Raw genomic sequence first — 27,669 nt, forward strand, 5'->3', positions numbered from 1 at the left:
TTGATTGGATGAACGCCCTTTTTTTTTTTCTTTTTCATACTACACACCCTGTCATACAGTTCTTTTTTAGTTTTTTTTTGAAAAGCATTACTACATCACAGCTGTACCTTCTGAGGCCAAAAGAGACATCAAATTTTACATTCACCATGGGGGCAAAGCCTTCTCAAGACAAGAAGGGAAAAAACACACTCCACAAACAGTTCATTTTATCTCAGTTTATTGATGAATAAACTATAAAATCTCGAGTTACTAAAATGCTTTAAAAGGAACACTTTGTAAAACTCTGTAGTATCAATAAAAAAGTTCCACATGTGAGTTTTATACATGAGCCACATAACCCCACTTTAATGTTTCTTGTTGTGGGCTTTTTCTCCTGGTCTTTTTTGTGTTCATTATTTTTACATGATTAAATGTTTATACAAAGTAAGATATTCATAGCAGATATTCCCCTCAAATAGAATCATTTACAAAATCTCGACTTTTAAATTTCCAAAATAAGCTCTTTTTTTTAATTGTTTAGTATTTTGTAACACTTTTTCATACAGGACCTTTCGGATGCTGAAGGAACAACAGAGCAAAGACTAAGGAGGACCAGCCTCCCGTCTGAACCCTTTAGAAAATTCTTCCTTTTTTTTTTAACTCTTTTCATCTTACAAGCAGTTGTCTGCCCACTAGCAGCTACCTCTGAGGACCCAATCAGCAGTATTGCACATCAAAAATGGAGAAAGATTGTTCTGTTTGGGTGGGGGGAGGGGATCGGTACAAACATAAAGAGGAAACAGCGTACAAAAAGAACAAAAATCCAATATCTTAATACAATAGACTTGAGAATGAACATACACACAGACATACATATGTATTAAACACAGATTCCGTGCTTTACATTACGTCACAGTTCAGACTCTCCCAAGGGCAGTAACTGCACTCGCACCTTGTGAAGGGAGCAGTTACGTGCGGAGAGTCTGAGGCCCACCAGCTGTTCACACTAACCCTGGAAATATCCATCGAGCACATCCCTGGTTCATTGCTTCATATCAGCAATGCGTTTCCATGCGCACACCCAACACTGGCAAGCAGCACAACGGCCAAATGTGTTGAATCAGCACTGTGTCAGGATGGGACCGTACCCACACTCTGGGTTTGGTAATGGGACATCAAATTCTTCAACGTGAAGTTTCTAATCTTAGGTTATAGCGGACCCCTCTCTTTCCCCACGTACGGGAGGATAGTGTAGCCTTCCATTTGGGGAAAACAACAAAACACATTCAAAAATGTATTTTGGCCAAGCGAAACTGGCGTAACCAGCAGAACAAGGCTACTGGCAGACAAATCCACTATATGATTGTCTTTGTTTCCTTCAGTTCTTTGAAAATCAAGAGCATTTTTCCAGCTGTCTCTTGCTGTGTATCCACCCAATACAGGCAGCAGCTCATGAAGGGGCCTCAAATTCTCCGGTTCTGCCCAGAGGTTTAATTTGGGTGATACCGAGTGTGACAGTTGAAATGTATTTGCACTGTCTGACCTGTTGCCCTGCCAGGCCAGAGGAAGTGACAGTGTGACTTACAGCGTAAAACAGGAAACCGATAAGCCGTACCACAGAGCAACTGTAGCCTGCATTTCCAGACAACTGAAAATGACCTACTGGAAAAAGGAAAGAAAGGTTTTGGGACTGATCTAAGTGCTTGGTGGACGACTTTTAACTCAACGTTTTCAAACAACGCTTACCAGTTTAGACAACGACCACCTCTTTTGTAGCTTGGGGGGTGGGGTAAATAAAATAAAATAGTGAGCAATTCATAACCCACTTTGCTGTGCTGCACAAATGTATGATCAAATAATTTTAAGTAATGAACTATCAGCCTATTGCAACTATTGCATTAGGTTCTTGTTTGACATCTTAGCTTTTCCAGTGAAAACTATCAAAGGCTATTTCACATCCAATCTACCTGTAGTTCTGTTTTAGCAAAGCATTTTTCTTGTATAGTCTGCAGCTATGCTTTTGTAGTGAACATTAGACTATGTTTTTCAGATCTGCAGCTTAAAACCCAAACCATAAAAGTGAAGAATGAATCAGATACAAGCATGAAAACTTTTCAGTGGTAGATGAAAAGTTACCGTTTAGGTCCTGTAAGGCTTTTAGTCACATCAAGAATCCAAATCCATATTTCATACCATAAATCGACAATTTGGCACCTTTACAAGTTTCTTTGGGTCCATTTTAAAGACTCGGGAGTCGGCAACAAAGAGTGGCTATAACTGTTAGCTTCTGTGCATGATGCCAGAGGAGAAGCAGTCATTTTTTGGGGGCCATTTTGGCATGCCGTTTTATTTTGCTTTCATTAAATAACCGTTGTGATTTCCGAATGGTCCTCCTCATTTCTGCATTGTCATTTGCCAGTGTAACTAACGGTTTCAGTCCAATAAAAGTGTTTCCGGAAAGCCTGGTCGTGAGAAACGGCCGGAAATATCAGCATTCCACACCTTGTTGTGCAACACTTCACCGTTTTCATGGTTGGGTTTGGTACGACACTAATCTGCTTCCCTCATGCCTTTCCTGGACGTTTCAAGGGGTATTTCTGCATAAACAGTTGGGAAGCACAATACTTTTACATAGCCACAAAGAAGAATAACTCAGGGCGCATTACAGCAGAATACATAATGTGATTTAAACTGAATATGGGTAAATAAAGACATTTTATTATTAACCCCATTATCTTACCTTGATTTAACCAGGGAATTCTCACTGAGATTATGATCTTTTTTAAAAGAAAGATCTGTAGGTGAAGCAGAACCCTAGTTAAGGGTCAAACCCTAATTAAGTTTTTCAGGTACAGTTCACTGTCCGTGCTGCTAAGACAAGGGCTTGGTAAAACAGAAGAAATGTTCACATGCGAGAATGTCTCCATTAGTGTTTCTACATCTGATTACCAGCCAGAAAAGACAAAGACCTAGGGGAATGAGCTTGTGGATACATGTTAGTGATGACTAAATGTCCAAACTGGGGAGCACCCCTACAATTTCATGGAGCTGAAAATACAACTGGGTCTTACAATCCTGGACTGTCTATTTCCTTAATTAAGATTAATTGCTTCAATTAACATGCATTTTACTGGGAATACACATGGCATCAAATTTAAGGACACTGGCAATCTGAACTTCACAAGATAACCACAAACAAGTGCAAGGAAAGGCTTGTCTTCAGAGGTAAACATTTGAAGCAGTGAACAACCTTGAGATTCAACACTATGTACGTTAATGACTCTTTACCAGAAAGCTGGAGTTCAAATAATATAGCGAGGCAAAGTTGAATTCGGTATTAAGCGAGCTGGAAAATATTTTTAGAACAAACGTGACAGATGAGCACACATTTTAGAAAACACTTCTAAAAATCTGATGTGGTGACATTGTTTAACTTGATGCAAATGACATTTACTGAAACTGATAAAGGACATGCATGCCCTGACTTGCCTTGTCATTTCAATCACAACGTCCAGTGCTAAGAACTGCCTTTCTGGCCTTAATGCCTGATTAGTGCGACTGCAGTTATAATGATTTCTCCATTGTGCTGCATGGCGGTCCTTCACCTTTTGAAATCTCCTTTTGTATTTACAGCCTTTCTATACATTAAAATTGCTTTAGAACCAAAAGAACAGAAACCTGTATTTGAGAGCAACTGCAACAAGTCACAATCAACACATTGCTGGGTGATTGAAGGTTGGACATACATAAAGCCAAGAAGACTGTTCAGTCACTTAAGGACAAATGTGTAGTGGGTTAGGCTTAAGAGTCAAGTAGATTTGATCGTCCTGGGTAGAGCAGCAATTACAGAAACTGGTTCCCACAGTAATACGAAATGACAAGACTTTCAGAGAACAACAGCGAAGCCTTTGCTTAAAATACAGTTAACAAGGATCAACTGGTGTGAATGAAGAAACTGGTCTTACAGTCATCTTTGCTTGGAATACTGTGGTAAATTTGAGACATACCTTTTTTAAGTGCTATATATAATGCGCAATTAACAAAAAAAAATCAGCAAATAAGTGGGAATTCATCCCCATTTTATAACTGTTCCATTCCATTGACTTGTGTTTCCACCACTCATTGGCTCTTTTTACTCTCAAGTTATTCATGAAAAGTGCTTCCGCAATAACACAAAAAGAAAAAGAAATGGCTGGGTGCCACTGTGAAACCTTTCAGTGGAAAAACACAAGTTGCGTTTACAAAACCCTCTTGTCACTTCTATACTGCTGTGGAATGAACCATACATGGCACAGTGGTGAAAGACCGGTAGAAAAGCACAAACAGATTGAATCCCATCACACAGAGCCCCGTATCTCGTGGATACAGGTAATGGAACAGCATAACATTTCTCCTGCTCGATTGTCTAAATCATTCTCTTCTACACAAGGCAATGGGCAGTGGATAAGTGCTCTCGGTTAACAGCATTTCCTCATCATCCACCATAGCAACTAAAATGCTGTTAGGATTTTAACACCCGCCCCCCCGTATTCTAAATCTTTAAAACTATGAATCATGCACATCGACTTGCTGCTTAAGTAAGATCCGGCAACAAGAATAAACAATAGAACCTTGACCTTAAGTTTCCTGACTTTTTAAACATTTTATTTCACAGTTTTATAAAGCTTTTTTCTTTTTTTTAAAAAAAATGAATTTTACTTAAAGATATAGTACATGAACGTAAAAGAATCATTTCAGATATATATATTTATATGTATATGTAATGTACACAAAATATTGGGATCCCTTAAAACTCCAGTTCAACTTGAGTCATGCAAAGGGTGTTTTTTTTTTTGCTCTCTGTAGCATTTAAAAAAAAATGAAATACCACTGTTTTTGCCATTAGATGTGGTTCCTTCAGCCATGTCCATGTGAATATCGAAAAGCTCTTACTTTGCTGGGAAGAAGCAAACCAAATAAAATAAAGAACAGTCCAGCTTGTCGACCAATTGTCTGCACTGGAGCTTGTGGAAAACGTCCTGGTTTCACTCCTTTTATAGTGCTTGAAGAGCTTCTCCTCCGCTGCCCCAAAATCTCAAATTAGTGTTTTGACAGGCAATGGTGATGGTATATTCCAGTGGCAGAAAGACAAGTGCTAGATATGACAAGGCCAAATCTGTCACTACTCTACAGAAACCATTCTGACTTAAAGCACCATGATAGATTTTTTTTAGAGGGTTGCAGGATGATGATGTCATCTTTCCTGGTGGGCTTGTTTTCTCTGTCTTAATGTGTATTGTCATCCTTAATTAGTTGCTTTAGAAGCATGGTACTAGGAACGCCTGAGGATTATTACAAGCAAACCTTATGGCCTCTGAGTTGCACCGTTTCCCTTATGAACGGTGTCATCTTTAATTGAACTTTTGCTGGTAGTGGTGTGTGCAGCGGGTGTGGGCATATTCGATGAAATAAAAGCAAGCAGTCGGCTGAACAGAGATCACTTTGCCTCACAGACGGTTTTCGACACTTTCTCCAGCGATGCCTCCCTTTTGCCCTCACGCCACAGTTAGAGCTCTGCAGACAGCGAATGTATGACCTTGATTCTGTTCTGCCTTCCCAGCTTTTGTACGCACATGTCATGTAAGCGCAAAACTCTCTTTTCCCAAAGGTCAGGTTTGCAGCTCTGGGATCTGGTTAAAAACTTTCTTTTGTGTTCTGTCATTATTCTTTGAAAAGTCAGGCAACAGGCCTCTCAGAAGGAGAGCTTCCATATTTTAATGTCATCGTGCCTCTGTGGGCTCTTACTTCAAAATAGATATGCTTTGAGCTGCCATAGGCTTGATTTTTATTCAGAGTCACACCAATTCTACATCTTGAGTTGATTGTGTTATTTTGCACTGACGGCAAGCTCTTCTTGAGGCGTCAGATCATTCCCACCAGAGCCAACGGCCATGACTCACTTTCCTGTTGAAGAATGCATGCATTCATGGTTGCAATGCTGTCCGCCGGTTGTGTTTGACAAATCAGCTCGTTAAAACGGTAAGCCTTGAAGGTCACTGAAGTTCTCAAATAGGTTAACACTGCTTGTCTTCAAAGCTCTTCTCACCAAAGGAGATGCCAATGTATTTTTCTCTCCTGAAACCATGCATACATCTTTTAGATGTTGGACATGCTGGGGGCCAAGGGGCCCTAAGACTGACAGAAGACAGTTCAGCATATAACCGGAACGCCATCGGTGTTGAAGATCATGCCAGTTGTGGGCTCATAGGTCCCTGCCAAATAGTAAAGATCCTCACTGTCCTGGTACTTCTTGGTTTTAATCATCTGTTCGTATTGCTCTAGGCTGACCACCAGACACTTGTGAGAGACGGTTTGCACATCGTTCTCATCAATGTGGGAGGACTGGTACAGAGCACGCTGAACAGGGGAGAGAAGAAAAGACAGTTTGAACTTTTAATTTTCCTGCACACAGTTATGCACCAATGCCACTGATTCATGACTGGACAGCCAATCTTACCGATCCATGGACCGGAGAGGAGAACAGATTTGTTTGCTGTGAAATGCATCGCTGACACTTAGTCAACTCTGCTTTCACAGCTAAAGGGAATGTGTTTGACTAAAACATGTGAAAAATAAATATCTGGCACATGCCGAGCTTTGAAATTAACAAGTTTTCGCTTTGGTTTTACATAATTAAAGAAGCTGCAGAAAACTTTATCCTTTGCTAATGATTCCAAGAAGTCCTTGACCCTGCTTGACAACTCGAATTAAGCAAGAAAACTTCCCAGATCTTAATAAGTTATGATATGTAGAGCTGCCATTGTATAGGACTACAACGATTCTCACCTCCATGAAGTCCTTTCTCTGATTTGATGCCTGGAGGGCTGCTGGGAGACCCCTACCAGATTTCTGATCCCAGTTCTGGCAACGAGACGGAAATAGGATTATAGAGGTCTCCATTTAAACCGAGGAGATAAAATTCATAGATTTATTCACAACTGCTAATGAGAAGTCATAAGCACAAGCCCAGCAGTGAAAAAAAGAGCATATTTATTAAAGATTAAATTAACTTTTTGTGTTTCTTTATCCAATACATTTTTTATATCCTTTCGATTTTTCCACATACATTCCAATTGAGAATTTCTATCTGCTGGAAACTTTCGAGCTAAATTTAGAAACCGAACTGACCTTCCCATCGTGGAGTTTCTTCCCTGGGTTGGTCTCCTCTGGGTGGTAAAACCACTTCACTCGGACGACCATGTTGTTCCCCCAGGACTCCCACATGCTCTGGATCCGTCCGATGTAGGGCAGATTGGGTCGGCCCGCAGACAGAAACACGGCGCAGTCCCCGATGCGGATCATCTCCTTGCCCCGCATGATCGCCTTGTAGAACAATTTCTTAGCCTTCCCCTTCATTCCTCGTCTCTGCAAAGCAGAAAGCATCAAACGTCACCAGCAGATCTTTTTTTTTTATAAGAAGACGGGAAATGACAAGAGGCTATTGTCCTCGTTGTGAGCTGTTAATCCCAATAAACGAGGAAAACACCGTTCTGGCAATGGACAGGAATCAATGCCTTAGGAGGGAATTTAATAAGCACATTTGAGAGAAAGTTTTTTTATTGTTTTATACTACCTGGAGGCAAAGCAATAATAAAAACCTGTCTGTCGTTAAGAAGCCTACCTGTGTGGGTTTGCCGAACCACTTCCACAGCTGTCGGGCAGGCAGGAAGGCAGCAATTTTGGGCCTGTTTTCCACCGAAGGCAGTCTCTGACGCTTGGCCAGTTCCTTGGTGGTGGGCAGGTGGATACCCTCTCGTTTCTTTGGGCGGTTCTTGCCCTGCTGCTGTTTCTGCTGCTGCTGCTTCTGGCTCCTGGCACGGGACTGGGAGGGAGCCGGGATCTGGCCAGAGAGTTTGTCATCCGCTTGAGGGTGGGCCTGCTGGGTGGTAGAGACCGACTGGGGCGAGGCTGAAGTCTCCTCATCTGAGCTGCAAGAGGAGTCTTCATCCGTGGTGGATGAGGAAGAGGACGAGCTAGAGCTGGAAGAGGAGGATGAAGATGACGAGCTGCTGGTGGAGGAACTGGAGGAGTTGGAGGATGCGGGACTGGATGCCCTGGAGCTGGAGGAGCTTGTGTCTTCTTGTGCTCCCGCCTCCTGGCGTTGTTCATCCTCCTCCCCTTCAGACTCCGAGCTGCTGCTGCTGCTGCTACTGCTGCTGCTGCTGCTGGTGGAGGTGGTGGTGGTGGTACTGCTGCTGCTGTCCGTTTCCTCTTCTTCATTCACTTCTGGTTCTTTCACTTTGACCAGCCCATCCCCGCTGCTCCCCAGCTTCCCAATGCTGTAGGTGGAGACTGTGCTGGGCTTTGGACTTTGCTTCTCCCCAGCCTTGGGCTTGGGAGACTTCTGTTTGGTGTCAGCTGGCAGGACTGGTGAGTAGACCATGCCCATCACTGTTTTATTGTCCTTCTTGCCCTTGAGGCCCTGATCTTCCATCATCATCAGGGCTTTTGTCTTCTTGGTTTTCGGGGACATCACCCCCTCGTGATCAAGCTTGATCAGAATTTCCGACTCGGGCTGCTTTCGTTGGCCCTTGGTGGCCACCCCCACGTCCTGATGCTCATCAGTTTTCCGACCTTTCTTGGGCTTGATTTTCCCTGAGCTGCTGTTTTCGCTGGATATGAACGAACCCAAGGAACCCGACAGGTCACTGTAGGTATCCACCGAAAGGACTTTTCCATAGGCAGGGGATGTGTACGATGTCTGCAGCTGACTGTTGACTTTGGATGGAGCCTTCACCTTTGCGGTTTTCTTCTGGGTCTCGTTCAAGAGAGGAGCTGAGGGGCTGGCGCTGTTGCTCTGCTGGCATTTCCTCCCTGGTCTGGGCCCGGGTCTCCCGGAGGAGAAGGACCTCTCTGGGGTGCCTATGGAAGCAGACACTTCTCCCTGTTCAAGATCACTTGGAACTGCCTCGGGCTCTTCAGCAACAAGGGAAGAAAAACCAACATGAAGGTTTTAATATTTCGTGCCTATTAACTGATTTTTAGATAAGAGATATTTCATTTTCCCCAATAAATATCTCACAACGCAGAGAACAAAAGCTTTTCGTAGTCTTAATTGTGGCTTTTCTCAAAAATATTAATTACTTTGCATGTCTCATTATATGTATTATAATAACTGGGCTATTAGAAAGACACTAATGAATTAGTGAGCTCAAAAGAACAATCCCTGTTTTTTCTCACTCCAGAGTTCTCACTGTACCGTCTTTAACTTTTTTTCTGCCAAATAAAACATTTCAAAGTCGGACACTGTTTCCTTTTGTTTTCATGAATAAAAAATTCATTATACAACAGAGTCCCCGAACTCCAATGTTTTTACAAAGATGAGAGATTAGACAGTGTAGCCGAGTTTCCAGCTGAAAAAAGATACCATTCATTATGTATTTTTTTATTAAGTCTGGCATCGGCTCTTAACTCTTCTTGGATTTGAGTTTAAACTACAGTTATTTTAAACAGTTATTTACTAGTCCCTTGTAAATTTACGTGAAGCAAAACGAAAAAAAGCTGAGCACATCAGCAGTGTTGATGGTATTCATAAAGTGTGGCTGATTTTAGTCGTTTTGCTTCTTCTGTTCGGAAAGACAATTACCAGGTTTGGGCTTGGGCCTCCTCCCGCGGCCTCGACTCTTTGGTGCAGCCTCCCCTGACGGTGGAGGGTTGGGCTCTTTGTTTTCCCCGACATCCTTGCTGGACTTCCTGTTGCGCCTTTTAGTACTGGGTAACAGGAGGGCAGGAGAGGGCTCTGCACCTGTTTCACAACAGCCAGTTCAGACTCTTAGAAGGATATTTTAACAGTACACTCCAGAGCTTAGCCAGGTCTGCACTTAAACAGCTGTCGTCTTATCCACATAAAGTAGTACCTCCACACAGGAAATGGCTAACCACAGCGCACTGAAGCAGCAGCTCCACACTACTTTTTATCAACATCGAAACACACAACAGAGGACACAAATGGAAAACAAGGAAACCGCATTTAGAACTGGAAGCAAGACGTACTTCTTTACACAAAGGGGTGTTGGAGTTAGGAACAAGCTGCTGAACCGTACCACTGGAGCCCACTTTGTCACTTCTTTCACAACACAGTGGGATGAGATTCTCAGATCTATTAGATGGCAAAAATCGAATAAGCCCAAATGGCCCCCACTCGTTTGAAAAATGTATGTGCTTTACTTTACACCCAGTTAAAGTGAGGGATCTTATAAGTCCGAGTACAGAACAGAAAGTACAGACAATTCTAGATTTACATGGCAGATGTGTTCCTGGACAATTTAAATTAAAGTAACACTACAAATCATTCTTTCTTTACATAGGTTTTTAATTGATTATTAACTGTTGAGCTCTTTATTTAATAGTTTGATTTTAAAATTTTTAAGGCTGATTATTTTAAACCCTGGCTTCAAATTCTTTGCTTTGAATTTCCTTAAGATTTCTTTCACACAGTAGCTCATAGTTTTAGGGTTTGATTGATTTTTAGATTTTAGACATTATAACCATAGGTTACAGACTAAGACAACAACAACATAATACATGTACTTAGTAAATTGTGAGAGAATGGGAGATGAACAGTGTCTGAAAGAATACAAAGGCAAAAACTGCCCATTCATCTTGGTGAATACACCTCCAAGTTGAGAGTCTCTAGCTGCACCCAAGAATGTTAAAATGAGAATAGTCCTGATGCATGTTTGTTTTAATGTTCATATTAAAAGCAGGTAAATCGAGAACAGCCTGCATTTGTTTACCTTGTTGATTCGAAATTTGCATACTTCTTTAGGTGCCTCTGTATCCTTATACTTTAAGGCACAAGTGAGCCAAATGAATAAATTAATATTCTACGTATCTTCTAAGTATTTTCTGTGAAGACTATCAGCAGAGAGCTTCTCTCCAACCGTTTTAACTTTTGTCAGAGCATTCACCCTACAGACCTAACAAGCAAAGCCACAGCAACCAACATCACTTTAGTACCAGTTTTGGAAAACAAATTACATTTTCAGCATTCATCATGACAAATCAAAAGCCAAGTAAAACAGAATAAGCACCAGGAATAAATCCTGTTTCTTAGAAACTGCGCATTGATTACCAGAATTGGGTTATAACATTTGTCTTCAACCAACTGACGGAACACCTACACTGGATCTTGTAGTCTGGAGGCAGCAGGCGGATGTGAGAGAGGGGTATCCTCCCAGTGTCTCCATCATCAAACTCCACCGTTATCAAATCATCGTCCTCGTCCACATCTGGGCTTCCTAACACCACAGGAAAGGGGAAAAGCCTTTAGGAGGTGGCAAATATACAGCCCAGTCTGTAGCATTTCTTTAGGCTTTATAAGGTTTAAACTCCTAGAGTCACTAAATACTCAATCACACTCTCTAGACCAGGAGTGTAAAGCATGCGACCCATTGGCACTTTCTTGGCACATGTAGAAGCTGCGGTCAGAGTCATGGAAAGCCCACATACTGTATGAAGCAGGCACCCTTGGTGATGTCACTGTAGGCTCCCTGTGGTTCTCAACCTCTATCCAACTACAGCATCCCCGTTTGATGATGTCACAGACCTTCCTCCAAACTCTGATGTTTATGATCTCAAAAGGAGATTGCTGGGCAATGGTACAGTAAGCAAGGGCCACATATTTATGTTACTGGTTCACAAGAAGCAGATAAATTCATGCTGTTTTTTAGAAATAATAGAATAGCTGAGATACTTGATTTGAACAGGTATCTATTGCCAAAGAGAAAAAGCAATAATTGCAGTAATGATTTTTTTCTGTTTCTATACAACTAGTATCTAGCAAAGTGTTCTGCATTTTTGGTCACGCAACGCCTCTTTAATGTTTTGCAGATTTGGTTTCCCAGCTTAAAGCTCTGCTAAATACAAAACAAGGCAAACTGCTTCTCATTTATCATCACAGTCCCTCAAGCAGAGCTTACAGGAGATTCTCATCATTAATCCCAAAACCTGTAAAACTGGCATTTTGGGCCTGCAGTTTACCAGTTGATACATATATACTGATAACTTTTCCTCACTTCATGAAAGCAATTCATCGAATCCATCTCAAAAACTATATGTGAAATTTCATACAACAAAAATTACTATTACTTTGCATGTAGGAGCTTACAACTCATTCTTGAGATTGCCTGATATTACTCAGTGTCATCTTAAGAGTACCGAACTGTCAAATTTAGAATACTATTGCATGTTTATGATAATGAGTTCATTTAACTAGTGCAGTAGTTGACGAGACCGAATATGTAAAAAAAAAAAGAGAGCTGCTGAACATATACCCAGCGCAGCTACGATTTGCATTGCCTTGAAATCTGATCAACCACTCGCCTTTTTCAAACCTCTCCATCATTTCATGTGTTCCAACCAGGGGAATACTTCCCTTTTTTTCCCTGTAACACCTCAAGCACTGGCAACACGTTTAGCAGACTGGATGTTAAAAATAAGGAGGATGATTAGCTAGATCACCAGGGAAGCGCATTCGTTGTAGCAAAAACGGCTTTGTTGTCTGCAAAAAACTGGTTTTAAGATGCTTGCAAAAGTCAGAAGAATCGAGTGTTCATATAGAAAGGGACAGATGTACGGTATTTCAGTATATAGTCACTCATTTATTTTTGCCAGTTATTGTATGACTGTCCCTACAATATTCTTTTGAACAGGACAGAGATCTACGCAGAGTTCTACGTAGTGTACATAATCCCAGATATTATATTTTAAATAATTATGTGGTGTGCACAACCTGCTTAAACTACATTTTTTTAATTACATTACAAACATTAATAAAACCTGGCTGCCACAGCAAAGGATATTAAACCCATTACCTACATCCAGTCCCTATAGCCTGAATTTAGTTCCACCCAAAACAGCAAAAATTCCCTTGGCTGTGGGAAAACCCTAAAACAAATCATCCTAAATCAGCACTTTCTGAAGATTGGGAATACCTTCACAATTGGGAGATTACTGATCAAATAAAAAAAAAAACTCTGGTCCTAGAGAGCTAACGATTCATTTCAATTGATCTCTCACAAACCTTCAAAAATTGCTGATTTTGGTTCCCCATAATGGTGCGGTATTGTGACTCTCGAGGAGCAGGGTTCCTGAGTCCTGCCCTAAAACTGCTGGGCTCCACTGAAGGACTGGAACTTCAGTCAGGAACTTCAGGTAGCAGATGCAAAATAAATTAATCACCATCCAATCTGCAGTCCCTCTGAGCTTTATGAGTATACAGCTTGAATTGAGATGTATTGAAACTTGGTACATGGATGAACCTCTACAAAAGCTCTTTCACCATCTAAAGATCCCCCCATGGGGAAAATTAGGCAAAGCTGATTTAAAAAGTCGTTTTTGTCTTCCAGCATCCCCCCTTATCCCATGCAATACATGTTCAATCAGAACCGCAGTAACAGCTCGGTATTCCCATCTCGGCCTGACTATGATGAATGGATTCTCTTTGTGGGCCGCGATTCCAGTTTCTCTCTCCCAGAAGCATGAAAAGAACATTTTGCCGAGTACGAATGTGAAATACAGAGGCCGCTGTATGAAGGGAGGCACTACACAAGTTTTATTTTTCTCTCAGGCCCATCCACCACCTGAGCTCTAAAAAGGTTTTTTGACCATTTTCCAAAACCCTTCCACCCCAGGTAAAAGAATCCGAACAGTCTCTGCAGAGCCAGGCCCACACTGTGCACACCACACAGTCCTTAACCCCATGTCACTGTGCCTCTGGCTGGCTGGGTGTTTAATGAGGTTGTTAGCATACCTTTTCTTTTTTGAAAAAAGGGTGAAAGTTTCGGGAGTCCAGCTCGGTTGGGGGGGTGGGGGGTGGGGGGGGGATGGAAATCTTTGGCAAGAAAAAACACTTAAAAATATGGAATGTCCGTCAAGCAACCATTTCCAAGAAGTATTTTATGAAGAGGATAACTTCCCAATAAGAAAACACAGAATATATTAAAGACAAAGATCAGAATAAAACCCTTGTACTCACCTCAAGTGTAAGCCCACATTAAAAATATATCTACATATACTCTCAACACTTGTATACATCCCATAAAGACCTGTAAAGGGCACTGGAAGACACATACTGAAAACGGACGAATAATTATAAAAATAAGAGCATGCTTTTTTTTTTTAACGTTCAGAAACTTGCCATTACCTCTGACGACTGTTCCTGGGTACAGGCAGCGGTACTGCTGGCTCCAGTAAGCAGCAATTCTGGTCCCTTCAGGAAGGTATCTCACAGAAGGAGGCTTCACATCAATAATCTGGGGAAGGTTGTCGGAATGCATTATTTTAAATTAGCAAAGGGTCACAGGCGCACAGCTTTTGTAAACTTAATAGGCTGCAGCTCCCGCATAAATGAACTTGAGATTTTGATGAAGCCCACAGAATTATTCAAAGGCTTACAGCACAGAATACGGAATCAGACCCCAGCGAGGCTGCGACTTGTCCTTTACGTGTTATTAGGGATGACTCACTTTGAAGTTTAATAATGCTCTGATCCGATCAACAAGCTCTGAGACAGGGCATTTCCTCATAAATATGGCTAAACAGAGAAGGGTAACATAAATAAACAAAAATCATAGATGACTGAAAGAACATCTCAACATCTTGGTTTCACTATCCAATAATGTCTGTATTAAATAAGCACCTTTTGTACCTCAATTTGGCAGGGACATTTTAAATTCCCATGTGATGTATGTACAAAAGCAGCAAACTAGAATTTCTTTTCATAATACTAATATAATTAAATAGACTATATATTTACTATACTGGCATTTCAATGAACAGCTGTTCAGTTTTAGGATGGCAGGTTACCCATAAATCTCCATGTTACTAATCTTTGTCACAAACACAATATTGGGTGCCCAACAAAAAAGGCCAGTGACATTGATGAGGTAAATTGTCTAAGAAATGTAGGTTACCGAGTTGAAATTTAATGTTTTTTTTTAATTCCATAGACTGTTAGGAATCTTTTTGTTTAGATCACACCCATACTATAAATCACCCCCCCCCACCCCGTGATGGAAAGTAGCTAAGCAGGGTTCTGAAATGGACAAATCCACCTCTCCCGCCTATGTGCTCAGAAAAGGGGGTTACTTACTGCTTCTTGCAGCAGTTGCTCCAGGCAGTAGATGTGAGGCCTGTTTCCTCGCTCCCCCTCTACTACGACCCTGTAACTGAAAAAACACAAATCCCAGATTCATTTCAGACGGCGCACCGCACCGACAACACCAACGTGCCTGGCTGGGATATGAAAAACCAGACATTAATGAGTTATGAGGTGAACAAACGAAAAATCACAGCTCACGCAAAGGCCAAGATGTTTTTGGTTATGATGGTCCTTCATACAGGACTGAGAACAGAGTGCTACACTTCCAACCACTGTACCAGAAAAGCCATTCATTCCCCCTCCGTTCTGTTTTAAATTAGGGATAGGAAGAGTTAAATTTTAAACAAGGGCAGAGCTAGAAGGTTCCAGCACAGGTTTAATGCTAAGCCAGAGCTCTATAAAGGAACAAACACTCCTTTGAGCTGAAACGTTAAGGCAGAATACCCCAGAGCACTTCACTTGTGCTGGCAACTTGTTCACGTACAGCCGTTTCCCGAGAGGGCAAGATCTTACTGGGTATTAGGGGGAGACTCGGAGATTTACTGAAACACTGAGTTGCCTGATAAGTTCATCCCCAAGACTGATGGTTATTTCTTTGTTAACCAGCTTCAGAAGATTACGGATTGGGTAGGAGAATTAAAAAAAGAAACTTAAGACAACTGTTTTCTCTCAAAAACCCCTGACACTACTTTTTTTTTAACAAATGAAAATACTGAAGAGTCATCAGAAATACTTATAAATACACATAAATCACAGGGAAAAATGTGAGAGTTGTCATCATTTTGCAGGTGAGGTTATTTTTCGTTTTATTTCAAAACTTAGAACATAAATTTACAGGCTGAATTATCCTTGCCTAACTCTTCCCTCAGGGACCTGTTATGTTTTGCTATCACTCACTGATAATACTGTTTTCACCCGATTCATTTTTCCCCCCAGAAACATCAGATTTCTTGTACGGTAAGACGAGATTTTGTTTTAAAGACATTTTAAACATTTTAGACTTTCCTTTTAAAAAATATATTTGCTTCCACTGACAATGCTGTGAGGAGAATTACATCCAAAACAAAGATTTGCTTTTACAGGAAATCAGGCCAAGGAATACATCTGTCTCGTGAGCAAAGCTGGGGGAATATTGACTGGGCTCTGAAAGCACAACTCTTCCTCGTCTGAAGCCAATCAGTTGTCAATTTGCATTATATCGCAAGATTTTCTGGGAGACAAAGAAAAAACCTTGCTGGAAGCAAAAGGGATGAAGAACTTCATCATAAAGTCTTATTTATGGCAGGTTTCCTAATTGTCACATGAACAAGGTACATCAGAAGGACATGGCTAGGGAGCTTCTCTGATTTGTAGATGTCAAACACCAGTCTAAGGAGACATCTGTCAGTCAGTGACAGCTCCATTACTTTGATTTAGAGTTTTATGTTGATAGTGGCTTCCTTAAGCTTATACACCACAGGCATCAGTCCACATGGCCCATGACTGTTGGCTCTTTGGATTGCAGTTCTGAAAGCTGGAGGAATTGTTAGGAACTGAGTATCAGTTATGTCTTAGGGGTTTGGGTAATTTAAGATCTTACAGCTCTGGGAGATGAACGGCTTGCCACTATCATGTTCTTTTAAGGCACTGATGCAACTCAACAGGGAGCTCTGTTACTCCGCAGTGCAGATCAGATCAACAGCACATCTTGTGGTTTTTCATTAGCAGAACCCACTGCCAGGCATGTATTCCACATTCAGAAACCCCACTTTTTACATGACAACCATTAGAAAAAAAATCGAATAAGAGCTAGCGCATATTCCAAATTGGATGATATGCATCTTTAAGCTCCTGCTTGTTTTCAATGTGTTTGAAAACCAACACTGTTATACTGGATTGCAGTCTCCTGTTTTATTTTTACCTCTTCTATAATCATTAAAATTATTAATGCTAATATTTATATTATAAATATAATGATAGATACACAAACATCTTCATTTTACAAGAGTATTTGTTTTCTGTCTGGCTACAGTTCTTCACAACCCCTCGTTTCCCATGAAAATGAAATGGATTGGACGTCCGATGAAACAGTCGTCTTGTACCGTCACCAAGGGAACGCTGGGCCTACAGGTTTCCAGGAGCTCATTTTGTCAGAAGGGTTTTAACTTGGATCACTTTTCCCAAAGGAAAAATGAACCATATCAAGAAGATTGAGGCCTTGCTTACCCAGCATCTGTCTGTGTGTGAGTTAGGATTTGAATGACTAGCAGCCCATCAGTTTGGTACTGAGCCTCATAATCCCAATTATTTTTTCAATGGCTTGTCAGACACAATTACCAAACCTTCTGAAACTTCTCTATCCAGTGATAAAACAGTCAACATTCTTTATGTTTGTTCACTTTCATGTATGTCAGTCCTGCAGCACGTTATCGAAAACACCTTAAATTAAAATCTCCCTTAGCTTTTCCCTCAAGTGCTTAAATTTAAGACTGTTGTGCAAATTAGCTCAATGTAAGTCAATCGCAAGGTTGAGGAGGACATTATCCCCATTTAATCCACAATGCAGCCAGGCCATCCATCTGTGGGTGGTCCCATAAAGAGAAATTCTATGCCCATTAAATCTGTGCCATGCATCTCACTCTAGTTGAGGGCTGCATGCGGTTGAATCCTGGATCCAAGCCACCGTTTTAGGAACGCTTTTGAATAAAAGTCAGACTGGCTGCACTAAGAGACTAATGCTCCTGACACAGGGAACTTGAAAATCATAGTACCGATGGGAGTGTCATCAGCCTAAGGGCTTCAAAATGCACAATTAGTCTCTTTTGACTTTTCTATTCAACAGCACTAGTTGACTAGATCCATGCCATGGATCCACTGTTGCTTATGTGGACACATCCCAGATCCAAACCTGCACCTTAGGAGAAACGTCTCAACTTTTTAAACTGGTAAATCCAGAATACTGCTTTCCTGACACTGGGGATCTAACAGCTCTTGAGAATTCTAGAGTGGTCCATCATCCTGGGCCATTTCACTCTGTGAGCTCAGATACACAAACACAGTCTGCTGGTTGTGTGCTTCTGATCTATGCTTACTAGGGTCTTGCTTTAGACCATCAGACTCATTTAGTTAGTGATTAGTGACCTATGTCTCCCTTCAGTTTAGAAAGTGACTGGGCCATGACACACAGCAGATCTTTGTAAGCCAATTAAGTGTGGACAGAAAGTTTATACCACCTGGAATTAAAAATGTTTTTTTCATTTCTGTTTACAAATTTAGAAAATTAATAATAAAACTGAAATAGCATGGTTGGATAAGTGCCCTCCTTGTAATAGCAATCCTGAATTAGCTCAGGTGTAACAAATTGACTTCAAAACCACACACCACGTTAATTGGCCTCCTCCAGTGTTAGACTGTACTGAATCACATGATTTAAGGATAAATTCAACCGTTCTGGTAATTTCTCTTTTCTGGGTAGTGCACTTCAAAGCAAAGACTCAAGCTGTGAGCACCAAGGAAAAAAAAACAGAAAAAAGTTGTGGAAAAGCACAGATTAGGGAATGGGTATACACAATTTCAAAGGCCTTGATATCCCTTGGAACATGAACAAGATGATTGTTTAGAAATGGAAGGTGTTAAACACCACAAAGACCCTGCCTAGATCAGACCACCCCTCCAAACTGGATAACCGAGCAAGCAGGACACTGATCAGAATGGCTACCAAGAGGAATATGGCAACTTTGGAAGAGCTACAGGCTTTTGTGGCCTAGACTGGTCAAAGTGCATATGACAATATCCCAAGCACTCCACAAATTTAAGGCAATAAGGAAGCCATTACTGATGAAAAACACTTACCAAGCATTAACAGTAAAACTGTAAACATATGACAAAATCTACTGTGGCCTGACAAAACTAAAATGGAACTATTTGGCTTAAATACAATGAATTACGTTTAGCACAAACCCAGCACACAACATCATCCAAAGAACACCATGCCCACTGCAATGTATAATGGTAGCACCATCGTGTCATGGGGATGTTATTCACGACAGGGACCCTTGTCAGGATACAAGGGGAAATAATGGCGCAAAGTACAGCAAAATGTGAAGTATGTTTAAGACAGTATAGATAGTATAATTTCTATAAGCAATGTATATTCAGGTGGTCTTTGTCTTAAAGCACGTTTTCTAAAATAGGCACAATTCCAGAGTCTAAATACCTTACTGACATGATGAATGCATGTGGCAGGTCTATCACAAGAATCTGTTATCCAGAATATTGATCTGTGACATAAACAAATGAAGTACAATGATTAACAGGATGGGCAGGGTTAAGTAATATTCCAATCACACCCAGAAGCAGCAGCACTGAGCTAGCCAGGAATCCTTGTTTTAGATGTGAGCCGTAACGATCATTGAAGCAAAAAGTTAAACGTAGCTTCAGGCAAAAAAAAAACTCTCAAGACTGATTCATCTTCAGAATTTAAAGCAGCAGTAACAAAGACATTAGATAAAATAACAACACAGCAGGTCAGCACAAATGCTAGTAACTGTGATTATTAATAATGCATTCAAATTCTCCATTCCATGGAAAAGTAGGTCATCACGACCTTCATGCACATCATGGAGAAAAAAGCACCAAAATCGTCAAAACATTTCCATTCCAGAAAAGGGTTTGCAAAAATTCCCATCTGCAGTAAGATGCTCAGTAATCTGAGCAAAACTGTGCCGCTGTGCATGGAATACTGAAAGAAACTTCAATAGGAATGGGGAGTTTTCCTTTGAGAATCATTACTGAAGCTACAGTCTGAACCAGGCCACTACATGCAGAGCTAAAGCACCAGAAAATTACCAAGATTCTCATTTAATTAAGCAAGGACTATGCATGTCACTATTAATAATGAAATTATACTCTGTTATCAACAGTGGCTATAAGTTTATTATATGAAATATTATACATTAAATATTGATTTTGTTTTAATGCATCGATTGGAGGTGCAACACTCACGGGAGTTAAAAGCAAGCTGTTTGTTTTGCAAACTATATATGTGGGAAACAAATTGGGATTTCCAGATGGTATGATTTGGAAGCAGTTGCGCGAGGTGCTTCTCAATGAGAGACTAATCCACAACGAATATAAATCTCCATACGGGATCCATCCTGCTAGGATAAGGACAACGCATGCTAACTTCGTCACTTCTGTGCTAGTTCTCGAAATACTGAACTTCAAACTTTACAGATATCAATGTAACTCACCCGTCCTTCAGATGAAACGTAAAACCGAGGTCCTGACTCTCTGTGGTCATTAAAAATCCCAGGGTGTTTCTCGAAAAGAGTAAGGGTGTAACCTGGCCAAATTTCCCATTGGACCTTACCAATCATGGCCTCCTAATAATCCCTCATCTATGAACTGGCCTCATTACTCTGCTCTCCTCCCACTGACAGCTGATGTGTGGTTCTGGCGCACTATGGCTGCCATCGCATCATCCAGGTGGATGCTGCACACTGGTGGTGGTGGAGGGGAGTCCCCATTACCTGTAAATCGCTTTGAGTGGAGTGTCCAGAAAAGCGCTATATAAGTGTAAGCAATAATAATAATAATAATAATAATAGTTGTTGTTATTATTATTATTATTTCTGATGTGAAGGTAACTCCTATACACTAAAACAACTTTCTATTCTTAAAATGAGATACAAACGGAAGTTCATGAAATGGGAAGAGAAACTGAAATTAGTTTACTACTACCCAGAATTAACGGTCATCAGCAAGCACCGGATATCAGACACACAATAAAGCCCCTGGCAATGGCTCCCCTTGTGAACTTTCAATTGGGCGCTTATGATAGGATAGGCTCAGGCAGAGATAAGGGAGGGCTTTTGTTCCACGGAGTTCTGAGTTTTAATTCAGTATTGATCTTTTTAATGCCAGCTCATTAAGGACTCCAAAAGGGGAACAACAGTTTGTAGATATTTCCTTTTTGATGCCTGCAGATTTATCGATCTTCTCCCTGAGACAGGGGTCTAATGCATTCATCTACTAAGCAAGAGACAAACTAATAAAGACACTACACACATATATAAAAACACGGATTCACATGGATGTCATCTCAACTAAAAATGTACCCACTTGGTCTTTCAATGCTTTAAATTACTTTTTAATCCTTCCCACACCTAGTGTTTTTATGAATAGCAGAATGTGATATATAAATGTGCAGCTGGATTGTAGCAGAACTGTAACATTCAATATTCTTTTGAGTACAGTCTGCCTCAGTCTTCCGTAGGGATATGTAATCTTTTCAGAACCGTTTTAGCAGTCACAGAAAACATGTGAGGTGGAAAATACAAATGACATACAAACGAACTCTTTGAGGCATAAGATATTGGGTGGATTGGATAACGTGAAGATTCACAGAGTCTGACTCAAAAACACAAAATGGATGATTACCAAACAGATAAGCCCAAGAAGTGGAGGATAAACTTATCAAATATAAGAATTATATTGTAAATAAAAGAAAGCAGTAAAATCCAATTTTGGCTGCAAACACAAAGTTTTAAAGGTACAAGGAAATGACGGGGTGGAAGTCTTAGTGAAAATGCAGTTGAATACCTTTCAAAATTTTCATCTTATATTCATGCTCCAATTGCCTCTTTCAGAGAAATTTCACACCTAGTTAAATTAAACCACAGGTCACTGTCCTCATTTGATAGCATATTAAGCTCTCACAGTGTGTTGCCTCAAATCACCTATGACCTTGTCAAACCTCCTTTTTAAAGTAATCCTAGTCCCTTAGCCTTCGTAGATAAAGTTAAGACTAACTTGTTCAATGATTCTGGAATCTAGCCTCCACCATCTTCATGAGATATATAATGAAAATCCAAATATCCATTAAATGAATATTGGGACTGGGAGAAACATACCATTATTAAAACAAGCTCAAAATACAAATGTGGTACAATCCCGGTTCTACTTACTCTACAGCCTAGTGGAAAAGACTAATCTAAGGACTGCTCAAATGCTCCTTTTTATAATGGCCAGATTCTAGCCAAGTCACAGCTCTTAAAATTTTCACAATTACATCTGCTACTTAAAGTGTGCCAAGAGAAGCACTATATTCCAGGTGTGAAGCCTCTTTTATTAGGGGGCTGCCTAGAGGGCAAGGTAAACTCCTGCACAGTTCACAAGGAGAACCTGGTGTTTTATGGGGTGCGGGACAGGAGATTTGAGGTATGCAGGAACTTTGGAACAGGCTGACTGCTCAAAGAAAGGGATGGCAAATGCTGATTGTGCAGAGTTGGCGTGTCTGCAGGTTTTCTTTCCAGCTCCGCTTTTGAGGACTCCAATCAGCTCGTTACTGGCTTAATGGGACCAGTTTAACAGCTTCGCCCAGCTTTTCAGGTGCTGCTGCTTTGAAGATACCTACAAGACCTGTAGATACACCAGCCTCCCAGGACCAGCATTGCCCATCCCTGGTTTAAGAAATGAATTAAGAAACATCCCTTGTCCAGTGAGAGATCTGCATTATTGTATTAGTTCCACATTCTATGTTCCAGCACTTTTTAGAGGAGCAATCAAAGGCTGCTCATCCTCCTTCTCTCTGCTCATGCATTTTCAGGATATAATACACAATCCTCAATATCATGTCTTACAACAAGAACTATGAAGCGTCTTGAAAACAACTGCCCATTATTAGACACAAAAGAAAAATTTCAGACATCCCTTCGGACCGGGCTACGCAATATCCCAAAAATGCGGCAGATCGGAGGCACAACCGTTCCGTTTGGATCCGGACGTGTGGAATTGGAAGCGGGTTTGTTACACAGCTCTCGACAGGTTTTCTGAACAGCTAATGAACTCTCCAGCTTGCACTGCCAACAATTAAAGCAGGTTCTGCCCTTTCCTGCTTACGCCTGTAAGCCATTTCACTTCAGCGTTTCCCCTCATCCTAATTGCTCCCGGGTACAGAAGCAGGAAGAGCTCACTTGCAGAAACGGGCAGCCAAACGCAGCCCAGATGCAGTCAACCTGATGGGGCATTGTGGGGGGATCTCCTTCAGCTTACATGTCTGGCGAGTGAACAGTCTTGACGTGGCCGGCGTAGAGCAACTTGTCGTCCATGGGAATGAGAACCCTCAGGCCATCCTTCAGCTCGTCCTTGTCGATGACACAGTTGCGAGGGGCTGCAAGACAGGGGGGAAACTCAGGCTGAGAAGCGGACAAATGTCTTGCGAATGGTCTGACTGTACAAAGGGGATCTTGTTTCCCGAACTGACCTCTGGGCCTGCAGGGCCCGTCTGTCCCGAAGCACCAAGACCAACAAATTACAGCGCCACAGCCTGGATGTCCTGGTGTGTAAAGAAGCCCTCAGCCCTCTAGGGGGCATCCCCAATCCACTTTCAAAAGGCTGCTCTCCCTGTTCCCCCAGGGCCTCTGTATTCTGAACTCTGCCCCTCTTGCTTTTTTATGAACTTGTAAAACGGACTTCCCTGGCAGGTCAGTTATTTCAGGCGCCTTAAAATTAAATCCAAATTTGACAGCCGTCTGCGATTAACATTCCAGTGGTACCGAATCTATGCCTGGACGCTCATGTTAGTATGGGGATTTGTTGGTTTATTAATGAGGGGTTCTTCATGAGCTTGTGTCAATGTATTTTTACCATACATGCACAAAATAAACACTGGTCCATTGATTTTGAATTGATATGAAACACAGGCATTCTCCCTAGCTGTAGCTAATGCACAAACAGTTTTCTAACACTCCTTGGAATGCGAGCAGTGTAAAATAATAGAACAAAAGGAGACAAGACAACTGCAGCACCACTCTATGTGAGGCTCGGAATGTCAATGATGTGTAATGGGGTTTCAGTGTGGCTGGCATTCAGAGGAGCAGCACAGGAGACTCAGGCTCACCAGGGGTGCTGGGCCGGTCTGTGAGAGCGCTTGGTGGGACGTTCTCATCCTCGGAGAAGCTGCTGTCCTGGCTGGGCTCAAAGTCCTCATCGGCTGCCATGCTCTCCATCAGTTTGCTCACTGCCCCTCCTTTCCCCCGGGCCTGCTGGACAGAAGACACACCAGAACACACTGGGTCCAGATCTGCCAAACACAAGGCGCTGGATATAGACGCATTTAAGTCGGCCTGCCGCACATCAGGAACACTCAAGTTCAGGAAATCATTTGGAAAGGACCATTTTCTCCTGCGAAGTCAAAGGAAGGTTCTGTAGTTGGCATGTGGTAACAAGTCACTATGCATGTTCGTTTTTCTTCTTTTTTTAAGGGGGCGGATTTCTGGCATGCATCAGAAACTCATGAGAGGAAGGTACATAATATTTAAATAAACCCAAAAGTGCTAAAAATCTATATAAAGACCCCATTCCCTCATTTCTCTCCTCATTTTCCACAGTGCACGTCTTGTTAAAAATATTAATGGACAAAATACTTACAACAGTGCCTTGCAAAAGTATTCAGACCGTTCCTAACTAAACCTTCCAAGGGTAAGATAAGGTATGGTAAATGTCAGCAACCACCAAAGGGAAAAAACTCAAATATGGTGAGACCCTTAGACACGATAATTGGCAGAAGCACCTTTGTCAGCAATTGCAGCCGCAAGTCTTTTCAGTATATTAACTTGGCACATTGGCAAAACTCTCTGAAATAACTTCGATTCTTGATGGGGCTCATTTGAGACGACAGCTCTGTTTAGTGCTCATTCAAACACCCACTGCCCTAGCAAAGGATAGGTCAGGATGCATTATTTTTCAAGATCAGAAAAAGGTTTGGTGTCTACCATTCTGCGCTTTGACTGTGCTGTCGATTAGGTGTACCACATATTTATGGGCTTGCAGCTTTACATTTTATTTGGACATTACGTTTTGTGCAGGACTCCAGAAGGGGAATCTCGTCTTTGGATATCAGTTCAAACAAACCTCGATTTTAACATCAATGCTTTGTGTAATACAAAAGCAGCACGGGGGCTGTCTGTTGTCTGGGGTTGTGTGTGTTGCACGGCCCACTTCTTGCACTTTACCTCTTTTTTAACCTCTCTGGCCTTGGTCTTCCCCTTGCTCCTCCTCCCGGGGCTTGAAGGGGGGCAGGGCAAGCACACCCGCCCCTCTGAGGGGGTGCTGGAGAGCTGGGGGGGTGACAAACACAGAGGACTCTCTTTACCTTTCTTCTTCTGAAAAATATAAAAGGAAAGCTAACGGCACAGGCTCAAGTGAGGATCCACAGGGAAGATTGTCACTCACTTCTTCCAGACAAACTGCGTGCAAATGTATTTTTATTAATAAGCCACAGGGATATAACGAAAGACAAAAACTGGTAACATTCTTTAAAATTCCTTTCCCCACTTGGTTTCAAATGCACAGATCTTGGTCATTTCATATCACTATATAGGTCTGGCTGGGGCAAACATATTTTCTTCATGTTGGCAGGCATGCTTGGTCTAATAGTAAACGGATTCAAAATAAAACCTCGTGGGCAAGGTGGCACAAACAACTTAAACCTAGTTGTAATGTAATGGTGTGAAGTCACTTCTACTGCGTCCCAGGTGAGATGGGGATGAGGAAAGAGAGTGAGAGGTAGGAGGCGGAACATAAAAAAAAAATATCACTGGCAAATCTCAGCCTGGATCATTCCAAATTCCAATTTCTTTTTTGCTGCAAGCTATGCTCAGTTGGACGCCTGTTGTACTATGAAGCCTTGTAGGACACCTGCTGTGAAATATGCAATGTAAGCCCAGGCTCAGCAGTTGTTTTGGAGGCAGCGGGTTGTGGTATGTGACGCATTGTAACGCATTGCAAGAGTGAACGACACTCGGAGAGCAAGCTTACCTTAGGAGCATCTTTTCCCTCCTTTACTTTGCCGGCTTCTTTCTTGGGGCTGTGCGGCACAGTCCTGGGGAAGCGAGAAGGTTTGGGGGGCAGGGGGGCTGTAGGGCTCCTGCCTGATGGCGAGACAGGGGTGGCAACAGTAGCGTCATGGAGGAAGATCCTCTCGCTCCTCCGGCGTGTCCAGCGGTCCTCGTCACTGCCCTCAGCCCCGAAGTCGAAGCTGAACTCCCTGGGAGACTTCACCTTCTTTGGCTTCCTGCCCTTCTCGGCCATCTTGAGCTTGTTGGGGCCTGCCTCCTCTAGCACATCTCCCGTCGAGGGCAGTGACGGCTCTGGCCCGGCCTTCTTGCCATGCAGCAGAGAAGGGGACTTGATTTTGATGTCGCTCTCCGAGTCCGTGTATTCAAACTCCGTTCCTGCGGGAGGGAAGAAGTAAAGGTGTCACGAAAAGGGTGCTTCCAATAGCACCCTGACTGAAAAAGGAAAAACAAAGGTGGCAAACTGTCTCAACATGTAGACAGCCCACCGCCAAAGAGTTTTCTTGATTTTTTTTTTACTTCAGAAATTAAAAAAAGCAAACAATCTGTTCATGTACAAAATGAGTGGCAACGATCTTTTCGTGCACATCTGCTACCGAGACAAAGGCAGACGCACAGCCGTTCCACCTGACGGCTTTTTCAAACGAAGCCCAGAAATCCCCTTTGCCTGTTGGTTGGGAATTGGGTTTCATTCATTAGCTAAAGACAAACAGATTAGCTATCACGACTGCTTTAAGAGTCCAAACCAGTTGGGGAGAGAAGTTCACGCAAATTTTATTGCCACTTTTCACCTTTCCTTTTTTTTTCCAATGAAAAAAACGTGCTGCTTGGAACTTTCTGGAATTTGCATTTTCCATATGTTCTTGGGGGCAATAAACAGACAGGCAGATTCACTTTTGAGTCGGGTTTGTTCTCTTCTGAGGCTGTCTTGTGCGCCTTCTGGTGACTACAGCTCTGACTGTGTTAGATCGCTGTAAGCCAAATGAGCTCATATAAGACTGACCATCACCCTGTAGGCGTCCCTGCAAACTGTGATTGTGTGCCAACTCAATGCTACTGCAAAGGGCGCAGTGCAAACCAGCCATAGCTGTAACAATGGGCTCTGTGCACAACCATCAGAATTTGCTTTTTTATGTAGTGGAAGTGCCGCTTCAGCTAAAGAAAAGAGAATAAACGTGTTTTTTTTTCCCTAGACATGAATGGCACAAGAAATGCGCACTGATTTTTTTTTTTGTTATACACTGCCTCCTGCATGCTGAAGAACCAAGGCAAAAAGCGACAGCCCGCTTCAGAAAATAGCTGTTCTGCTATGAACACATAAGAACCTTGTTTTGGAGAGTGACTTCACTGATGGACCATCTGTTTGGAAAGGTCAGCGTATTGGCTCCCAGGCATTATTTGATCGGCACAAGCTGCACTGTTCAGGAACCATAGAGCTTTTAGATCCCTTACTGGCCCTTCAATAAACTGTGTACTTTCTCCCCCCTGTCAGAAGAAATTATTCAAGATTCATCAGCCAGATGTGCAATCTGGTACAGGTTTATTTCCTTAGCTCATTCATTTTACTTAGAATGAATGTGCTATCATTGTGGTACGGAGCTTGAGAGAAAAAAAACATCCACTCGGTTGCTAATGTGAGGCACGCCTGCATCAGACTTGATCAAATGTTTGGCACCATCACACACTCATTACTCTCTCTCACCAAACTGC

General features: G+C 41.9%; 1 protein-coding gene across 5 annotated transcripts in view; it reads right to left on the bottom strand.

Annotated features, from left to right (window-relative positions):
• Positions 1-200: 200 nt before the first annotated feature.
• The window catches only part of tnrc18 (trinucleotide repeat containing 18), an 84,803-nt gene continuing 57,334 nt past the window's right edge, over positions 201-27,669 (bottom strand). For 3 of the 5 annotated variants that reach the window (XM_015360238.2, XM_015360242.2, XM_015360236.2), the window contains exons 19-30: positions 25,922-26,337; positions 25,117-25,266; positions 24,003-24,147; positions 23,156-23,273; positions 15,113-15,188; positions 14,165-14,273; positions 11,142-11,258; positions 9,605-9,763; positions 7,640-8,934; positions 7,147-7,383; positions 6,805-6,879; positions 201-6,375 (exon numbers count right to left, since the gene is read on the bottom strand). In XM_015360238.2, coding sequence (XP_015215724.2) covers positions 6,169-6,375; positions 6,805-6,879; positions 7,147-7,383; positions 7,640-8,934; positions 9,605-9,763; positions 11,142-11,258; positions 14,165-14,273; positions 15,113-15,188; positions 23,156-23,273; positions 24,003-24,147; positions 25,117-25,266; positions 25,922-26,337 — 3,104 coding nt within the window. In that variant the 3' untranslated portion in view covers positions 201-6,168. The remainder of the gene's footprint in view (positions 6,376-6,804; positions 6,880-7,146; positions 7,384-7,639; positions 8,935-9,604; positions 9,764-11,141; positions 11,259-14,164; positions 14,274-15,112; positions 15,189-23,155; positions 23,274-24,002; positions 24,148-25,116; positions 25,267-25,921; positions 26,338-27,669) is intronic. The other 2 variants (XM_015360241.2, XM_015360240.2) reach the window with 2 other exon arrangements.

This window comes from Lepisosteus oculatus, chromosome 19 (genome assembly GCF_040954835.1).
Source record: "Lepisosteus oculatus isolate fLepOcu1 chromosome 19, fLepOcu1.hap2, whole genome shotgun sequence".
In the NCBI taxonomy this organism is placed as follows: domain Eukaryota; kingdom Metazoa; phylum Chordata; class Actinopteri; order Semionotiformes; family Lepisosteidae; genus Lepisosteus; species Lepisosteus oculatus.